Consider the following 9,256-nt stretch of genomic DNA (forward strand, 5'->3'; position numbering starts at 1 on the left):
TGTGGATGATCTAGTTAGCTCGCTATAGCTAATTAACATTAACTTCAAGTAAAGTTAACTTACAGTGCACTGTCAGTATAATTTCAGTTAAATGTATGAGATGAGGGCAATTTTGGTCCAAATATAGGTTATTAGAGCTCAGTGAATTCAGCAGCTATGCACTCTTGCTATAGCTAGCTAGCTAACTAGTATAATGTTACATGCTAATCACGTCATGCACAGATGCAGCTTCAGGATCAGGACTCCTTCCCTCAACCCACCTCCCAGTTGAAGGAGAAGGAGGTGAGCAGTAGGAGTTTGGGGTTAACAAACAGATTTTGAATATTTTAATGTATGCTGCATTACCATGCAAGCATTGAATACAACTTTAGCTAATATTCATGTTTAGTTAATAGTTCTTCCAGTAATTGCAATAACATTGACCACTGGCATCTTAATAATATTGTTAGCTAGCTAAATAACATTTAAGTTAGCTAATCTGGTGTAATGTATGTATTACTATGTTAATATTATTATAGGACATATTATGAATTATGTACCTATGGATACTCCATGCCAGGGCCCTCTTCAAGCCAGGCAGCCAGAGAGGAGAGCAGAGGCCAAGAGGCAGAAGAAGAAGAGCAGAAGTAACAAAGGACAATGACAGCAGCACAGCAAGTTGGCTTCATCACTAGATTTCAAGGATCTTATTAAAGATGTTGCTACTAAGAAGGCCCAGCGTTTAGCTTTGATTTGGTCTCTTTACTCCTATCTTGAATAGTTGTGCATTAGGCTAGATATATATATATATGTATATATATGGTGGGTAGTGGTGGTCTAGTGGATAGTGAGTTGGACTTGGGATCGGAAGGTTGTGAGTTCAAATCCCGCCTGAAGCCACACCACTACTAGTGTGCCCTTGGGTAAGGCACTTAGCCCTCAGTTACTCCAGGGGGAATGTCCCTGTAATTCGTAATTGTAAGTCGCTTTGGATAAAAGCGTCTGCTAAATGGCAAAATTATTAAAATTAAAATTATATAGTTTTTAGCTCTCCGGGTATACTATTCCACAGTACTGCCGCAGTGGGTATAAATGACCTTTTCCCATTTCACTATTCAATTTCGCTGGCACCATGTCTGTGTTGTCCCTCTTGTATAAGACACTTTTGTCTTTGTGTGAAACAAGCAATGCTGAGTCAGTAAATATCTCTGCTGTAATTCTTCATTGATATAATCCTGACAGTATTATGGCCAACTGATTTTTAAAAGATCTACATTTATTTAGACACAATACCACCCCATTAAAATTATATTTTTTACTTTTTGTGTGATTTATACTTTTATAATTGGGTTCAAATCCTCATTTAATTATACTTTTGTCCTTGTGTTGTTCAAGTCTTAATTTAATTAAGTTAAAGAATGTTGAGATTTCTTTGCTGAATTGTTGATTTCTGTATTAACTGTAATTTTAAATTACATTTACAAAAGATGGCCATCATTGGATTGGTTGATGGGTGGTTTAGGTGGGGGGGGCTCAAAATGATATTCTGTCATGGGGCCCAGAATCTCTAGCGGCGCCCCTGCCCCTGAAGACCCTGGGCCTGGCTGGGCCGTCGCGATTCCAGAGGCTCTGGCGCCACCTAGTGGCTTAGAGGAGAATGACAGCGTGAGTGTGTAGTAGTAAAGTGGGATCCTTTGGACGGCCTTAACCCTTAACTCTCACCTTAACCCTAACTTTAAACATAACCCTAACCTAACCTAACTTAACGTAAATCAACTTCAATGTCAGATTTCAGTCAGGTAGTCCCAAGCACCAAACCTATTTAGCATTTACAGAGATTTGAATCCTTTTTTACTTCACTGTGTGTGTGCTGTACCTACCTCATCCTCATCAAAGTGTGTGTGTGTGTGTGTGTGTGTGTGTGTGTGTGTGTGTGCGTGTGTGCGCGTGTTCTATTTGGTTGTGTTGGTCTTAGTGCGTCACAGGACAGTGGTCTCTGTTGGGTGGTGATGACACCGGTACTGGCCCGTATTCCAACACCCACACGGCCCCCCCAGCCCCCCAGCCCCCCCCGGCCCGGTCCCTCAGAGGCGCTGACCCGCTTGGACCCCCCACTTCCCTGGACAAGTGTCCGACTCCCAGCTCAACAACCTCACCCTGATGTGAGAGTGAGGAGGAAGGGGTGGGGGGGAGGTAGATGAGGAGGAAGGGGTGGGGGGGAGGTAGGGAAAGGAAGAGCGAGGGAGAGGAGAGGAGGTCTGATACAGAGGAGGGGGGGGGGGGAGAACTGGAGGAGGGGGAGGAGAACTGGAGGAGGGGGGGAGGGCGAGATAGAAAAGACAGAGTAGAAGTAGAGTGTTTCCTCTGGTAAGCAGGAGGTCACCGGGAGGTTAATGCTTCTGAGAGAGAGGGAGGCGTGTTCCCGCAGTGAAGGGAAAACAACAACGAGGATGCCCTGCGGTTACACTGATCCTAAACCATCTGGATAGGCTAGAAGGTGTCAGAGCCACTGTAATAAACCTCTCAGATAACAGAGAGAGAGGGATTAGCGATCAGTCTTCAGTCAAGACTTTCAGCACCAGAGGATAATATCACAATGTTATGATGTGTATGCTAACAGCTTAAACAGGCTTTTTCAAGGTCATTCGAATTCAGATGCACTATGTTGAGTTCCCCCGCATAAATGACCTTTTGTGTGTGTGTGTGTGTGTGTTTGCGTGCATCTTTCTGTCTGCCTTGTCTGCCTGTCTATCTGCCTACCTGTCTGTCTGCCTACCTGTCTGTCTTGTCTGTCTGCCTGTCTGTCTGTCTGTCTGCCTGTCTGTCTGTCTGCCTGCCTATCCTAACTAGTGAGGAAGAGGAGGAGGAAGCTGGAGGTCTATGTAGTAGTAAAAAACAAGTAAATGTTTACTTTAGGACCTAAAGCAGCTATCAGTGATTTTATGACTAATATAAAGGGAGGGGGTGGAGGGGGGGAGGGGGGATGTGTTGGGACATGTAATCAGACCCCCTTTCAAGGCCAGTGGTAATGGTGCTAGTGGAGGTGCCAGGCAGTCTCCTGGATATCTGAGCCAACACTAGACAATCAGAGGACAGAGATCAGGGGGGAATGATTAACTGGCCTGAACAGTTCAAAAGGTCGTCAAAAGGTCGTCACTGGGCAGAGGAGCCGAGCCGGAGCCAGACAAGCCGGAGCCAGACAGCAGAGGAGGAGGATGGCAGTGATGGCTACCAGCACACCTGATTCAACTAATCAAGTACAAATCTTAATTGCTTTGTCCTTGATTAGTTGAATCAGGTGTGCTGGTGGTGGAACAGATCAAATATGTGGTGCCCCGAGGAGAGGGTTGGGAAACACTGCTCTAGTCTATAGAATGATGTAGAAGCCACACACTCTAGTACCAGATGCAGAAGTGTAGATTTTAATTGGCAACGGCTACGGCCAAAACCGTTGTCAATTAAAATATTTTGCATCTGGAACTTGAGTGCGGCGGCTTCTACTTCATTCAACAGTATTCTGCTCCGTCGCCAGCACCTCGCCTAAGTTTTCTGCGGTGTGTGTTCTCTTCTTTTTCAATTATACTCTAGTCTATAACAGAAAACGTGAAGGGGGTCAGAATACTTTCCGAAGCCACTGTACATCAGTGGTTGGGCTGCTGTGTTGCTACAAAAGTAATAACGGAGAGAGGACAAGAATATATGAACGCCACAAAGACCCTTATTTTTCATACACACATCCTCACAACACATTGGACTCAGCTGCACTCAGGCTAATTGAGTCTTAATTGGACCGACATTGGAATGTGAGGCATGTTTGGTGATCAATAATTTCAAAACACACAGGATTGACCAATTAAGATATTATTATTGTTCAGACATGAACATACAATTTAAAAGTTTAAAATGTTTGCATTATGGTATTTGGTTTGGTAGTCATTGGGAAAAGTCTGTTATCCACATAATAAAAAATCACATTGTTATTGGCATTATTGTCGTCATGCATAAATGTACATCTCTAACACGTATCATGACTGTCATCTGGAAAACATTTCTCAAAACAAGTCGACAATTATTATTTTTTAGTAGCCGACTTGTAGCTGTGTGTAAAATAACTAAATAGCAGTCCGAAATAGGCCGACAAACATTCATATTTACATTCACTTCTAAAAGGAAAAACTCAAAACAAAATGTGCTGTTAAGAAAGCAAAGTGCAGAGACATGCATTTAAAAAACTAAAAACTAAAACCACACTGCAAATAACAATAAGTGACAGACACGCACAAAAATAATAAATAAACCAGAAACTCACACGAGTAAAAATAATAATAATAAAAGCACACGAGTCGGCCTGTTCCAAACTACTAGTAAGTCCACAGTGCGGTGCATCGTTGCACACTTGTCGTCCGCTTCCCTACGGCGACTTGGAGTACACGGAGGTGTAGGCGCTGTCAACCTGGGGACAGAAGCGCTTGGTGTGCGCCTGGGCCCCTGTGGCCCCGCAGAGTGGACAGACGTACTGCCACAAGAAGGGGCAGACCACGTTCCCGTGTTGGTCCTTGAGCCAGTGGTTGGTGAACACCCCCTCGGCCTCCCCGTTGCGGCGGCAGAAACTGCAGAACTTGCGAGGCGATCGAGCGCGTCTCCCGGGTCTGTGCGCAGGCCTGCTGCCTGTTAGGGAATGTTGCACTACAGTCATATGCTTTATATATATATATATATATTCTGTTCTAATGTTTACACCTGCGTTCGCCCTGCTCAGGACTTGTTTAATTATTGTCATTTCGCAGAGTCATTTCATTAAAGCAAATGAACAAATGGAATATTGTTCTTATTTGCCTGTCTCCCTGGCCGGACCAGAAGAGGCGTCGTCTTTACGCACATGGACATAGCTCTGGGCGCCGCCGCCTCGGGGTCCCTGTCCGGGCCGCTGTGGTAGATGGTTCTCATCCCGCGGCCTCGACGATGATGGTGTAACAATGTCTCCACCGACCGTCGGCGGCTCGGAGGTCAACGTTCTGTCCTGCATGATCCCTTGGACAGCCCCCGTTAGCTGCATGTAGTCTCCCCAAGGCTGGAACCCATTATTTTCAGACTTTTTAGTGTCCGTTTGTCTTTCCTGTTGCATGAGATCTAGGAGTCGCAGTTGGAGTTGGAGAATGTCCATCTCCTCAGTTATCGACACCATGGTGTTAGATTAGACCGTACCAGGGGAAAACACGCTCTGCCAGACACGCGTGGGGAGTGCCGCTGCTCGCAGTTTCCAAAGAGGTTTAATAATGCTTAGCGCACCCCCACACCTGACGCCTTTATGGCTGCGTTCGTCAATTCGCTCTGAGAGCACCGGAGCGCACACTGGGGGTCAACTTCATAAAGGGACCAAGTAATTTGATTGGACAAGAGGCATTCCATGAGTGCAGAACAGACAGAGCGTGTTTACGAAACGAACGCACCCTTGATTGTCAACAGCCAATCAGATGGTACCGTGCACCAGCAGTGATAAGGTCGTGCACGGCGCGTGATGCTACCCAATTAGTGAACCCCTCTAGGTTTGGAACATTGAACGAAAGACGAGAGCGAAAGCATTTGGCAAAGACAATTACTTTATTCAACCAAAGCATATTCTATAGGATTGTCGACCAAAAACTTAACATGAGTGCTTGATTTGGACATTATATGAATCTGTTCCATTACTTACAGTGCCTTAACATTGGGGGACTATGTATAGTATACAGTGGCAGCTGGTGATAAAAATGTTGGGTGGGGCACAGATTATGGGGGCATGCTCCACGGGGAAGAATATCAACTTTAAAATCTGGATTTACAGTCGATTTTAGCATGAGAATATATATATAACTGAATTATTTTTATATATAACTTATTAAAGGGAAAACTGCAAACACAACAAAAATATGATGCACAACAACTGACAAATCAACTGGAATAATCTTTGTTAGCAGAGTAGACCTAATGTTAACAGAATGGACTTAAACCCTTTGTCTATCTGTGCAGCGGTAAGGTGAATAATTCTAGCAGTACTGTCCAGACAGTTGTCTTGTGATTTCTTTGCTGAATTGTTGATTTCTGTATTAACTGTAATTTTAAATTACATTTACAAAAGATGGCCATCATTGGATTTCGTTCATCAACTTCAACTGGGTTGTCTAGGTTGATGGGTGGTTTAGGTGGGGGGGGGGGCCAAAATGATATTCTGTCATGGGGCCCAGAATCTCTAGCGGCGCCCCTGCCCCCCACCCCTGAAGACCCTGGGCCTGGCTGGGCCGACGCGATTCTAGAGGCTCTGGCGCCACCTAGTGGCTCAGAGGAGAATGACAGCGTGAGTGTGAAGTAGTAAAGTGGGATCCTTTGGACGGCCTTAACCCTTAACTCTCACCTTAACCCTAACTTTAAACATAACCCTAACCTAACCTAACTTAACTTAAATCAACTTCAATGTCAGATGACAGTCAGGTAGTCCCAAGCACCAAACCTATTTAGCATTTACAGAGATTTGAATCCTTTTTTACTTCACTGTGTGTGTGCTGTACCTACCTCATCCTCATCAAAGTGTGTGTGTGTGTGTGTGTGTGTGTGTGTGTGTGTGTGTGATGTAGAAGCCACACACTCTAGTACCAGATGCAGAAGTGTAGGCTACGGCCAAAACCGTTGTCAATTAAAATATTTTGCATCTGGAACTTGAGTGCGGCGGCTTCTACTTCATTCAACAGTATTCTGCTCCGTCGCCAGCACCTCGCCTAAGTTTTCTGCGGTGTGTGTTCTCTTCTTTTTCAATTATACTCTAGTCTATAACAGAAAACGTGAAGGGGGTCAGAATACTTTCCGAAGCCACTGTACATCAGTGGTTGGGCTGCTGTGTTGCTATAAGTAATAACGGAGAGAGGACAAGAATATATGAACGCCACAAAGACCCTTATTTTTCATACACACATCCTCACAACACATTGGACTCAGCTGCACTCAGGCTAATTGAGTCTTAATTGGACCGACATTGGAATGTGAGGCATGTTTGGTGATCAATAATTTCAAAACACACAGGATTGACCAATTAAGATATTATTATTGTTCAGACATGAACATACAATTTAAAAGTTTAAAATGTTTGCATTATGGTTTTTGGTTTGGTAGTCATTGGGAAAAGTCTGTTATCCACATAATAAAAAATCACATTGTTATTGGCATTATTGTCGTCATGCATAAATGTACATCTCTAACATACGGAGCCCCTCTGGGGTCACCTAGGAGAAGAAAAAAAAAAAGAGTAAACTGTGCGCACAGTTTAGTAAACTGTGGCCTCAGATTCATAAACTGTGCGCACAGTTTAGTAAACTGTGGCCTCAGATTCATAAACTGTGCGCACAGTTTAGTAAACTGTGGCCTCAGATTCATAAACTGTGCGCACAGTTTAGTAAACTGTGGCCTCAGATTCATAAACTGAATAAACAAAATGTGCTGTTAAGAAAGCAAAGTGCAGAGGCATGCATTTAAAAAACTAGAAACTAAAACCACACTGCAAATAACAATAAGTGACAAAGACGCGCACAAAAATAATAAATAAACCAGAAACTCACACGAGTAAAAATAATAATAATAAAAGCACACGAATCGGCCTGTTCCAAACTACTAGTAAGTCCACAGTGTTAAATTCTGCCTAGTCCTATACTGTACTCTGACTAACAGAAATGACGATTAAAGCATTCTCTCAAGTTGCTTACACTTTTATTATAACTCCGTGTTGACATTCTACATCCAGCACTCCACATGGCTGTCACACTCAACTTCGTCCGTGCAGAAACAAACTTTATGTTTTAATACAATCCTATTGTAACATCCCTTTTCTTTTACTGAACTAAAAGATCCTCTTGTAACATCCCTTTTCTTTTACTGAACTAACAGGGAGCTAAACAGTGAACAGTGAACAACATAAAAATCTTTCAAAACCATTTCTTTTTCTCTCTTTTTTTTTCCTTTTCTTCTTCTCTTGCTTACACTTTTATTATAACTCCGTGTTGACATTCTACATCCAGCTCTCCACATGGCTGTGTCACACTCAACTTCGTCCGTGCAGAAACAAACCTTATGTTTTAATACAATCCTATTGTAACATCCCTTTTCTTTTACTGAACTAAAAGATCCTCTTGTAACATTTGCGGTGCATCGTTGCACACTTGTTGTCCGCTTCCCTACGGCGACTTGGAGTACACGGAGGTGTAGGCGCTGTCAACCTGGGGACAGAAGCGCTTGGTGTGCGCCTGGGCCCCTGTGGCCCCGCAGAGTGGACAGACGTACTGCCACAAGAAGGGGCAGACCACGTTCCCGTGTTGGTCCTTGAGCCAGTGGTTGTTGAACACCCCCTCGGCCTCCCCGTTGCGGCGGCAGAAACTGCAGAACATTGGAGGCGATCGAGCGCGTCTCCCGGGTCTGTGCGCAGGCCTGCTGCCTGTTAGGGAATGTTGCACTACAGTCATATGTTTATATATATATATATATATATATATATATATATATATATATATATATATATATATATTCTGTTCTAATGTTTACACCTGCGTTCGCCCTGCTCAGGACTTGTTTAATTATTGTCATTTCGCAGGGTCATTTCATTAAAGCAAATGAACAAATGGAATATTGTTCTTATTTACCTGTCTCCCTGGCCGGACCAGAAGAGGCGTCGTCTTTACGCACATGGACATGTGGTAGATGGTTCTCATCCCGCGGCCTCGACGATGATGGTGTAACAATGTCTCCACCGACCGTCGGCGGCTCGGAGGTCAACGTTCTATCCTGCATGATCTCTTGGACAGCCCCCGTTAGCTGCATGTAGTCTCCCCAGAGCTGGAACCCATTATTTTCAGACTTTTTAGTGTCCGTTTGTCTTTCCTGTTGCATGAGATCTAGGAGTTGGAGTTGGAGAATGTCCATCTCCTCAGTTATCGACACCATGGTGTTAGATTAGACCGTACCAGGGGAAAACACGCTCTGCCAGACACGCGTGGGGAGTGCCGCTGCTCGCAGTTTCCAAAGAGGTTTAATAATGCTTAGCGCACGCCCACACCTGACGCCTTTATGGCTGCGTTCGTCAATTCGCTCTGAGAGCACCGGAGCGCACACTAGGGGTCAACTTCATAAAGGGACCAAGTAATTTGATTGGACAAGAGGCATTCCATGAGTGCTGAACAGACAGAGCGTGTTTACGAAACGAACGCACCCTTGATTGTCAACAGCCAATCAGATGGTACCGTGCACCAGCAGTGATATG

The 9,256-nt window shown here is 44.2% G+C and overlaps 1 protein-coding gene across 1 annotated transcript; it reads right to left on the bottom strand.

The window, feature by feature from the left end:
* Window positions 1-8,177: 8,177 nt before the first annotated feature.
* LOC308163200 (nanos homolog 3-like) lies at window positions 8,178-8,940 on the bottom strand (the record flags this gene model as incomplete). The annotated part of the gene is made up of 2 exons (XM_080550717.1): window positions 8,178-8,434; window positions 8,640-8,940. The coding sequence occupies 2 exons, from the start codon at window positions 8,938-8,940 to the stop codon at window positions 8,178-8,180; spliced, it is 558 nt and encodes a 185-aa protein (XP_080406843.1).
* Window positions 8,941-9,256: the final 316 nt, after the last annotated feature.

The sequence above is a fragment of the Nansenia antarctica genome (genome assembly GCF_963989245.1).
Source record: "Nansenia antarctica genome assembly, contig: SUPER_7_unloc_2, whole genome shotgun sequence".
Taxonomy (NCBI): domain Eukaryota; kingdom Metazoa; phylum Chordata; class Actinopteri; order Argentiniformes; family Microstomatidae; genus Nansenia; species Nansenia antarctica.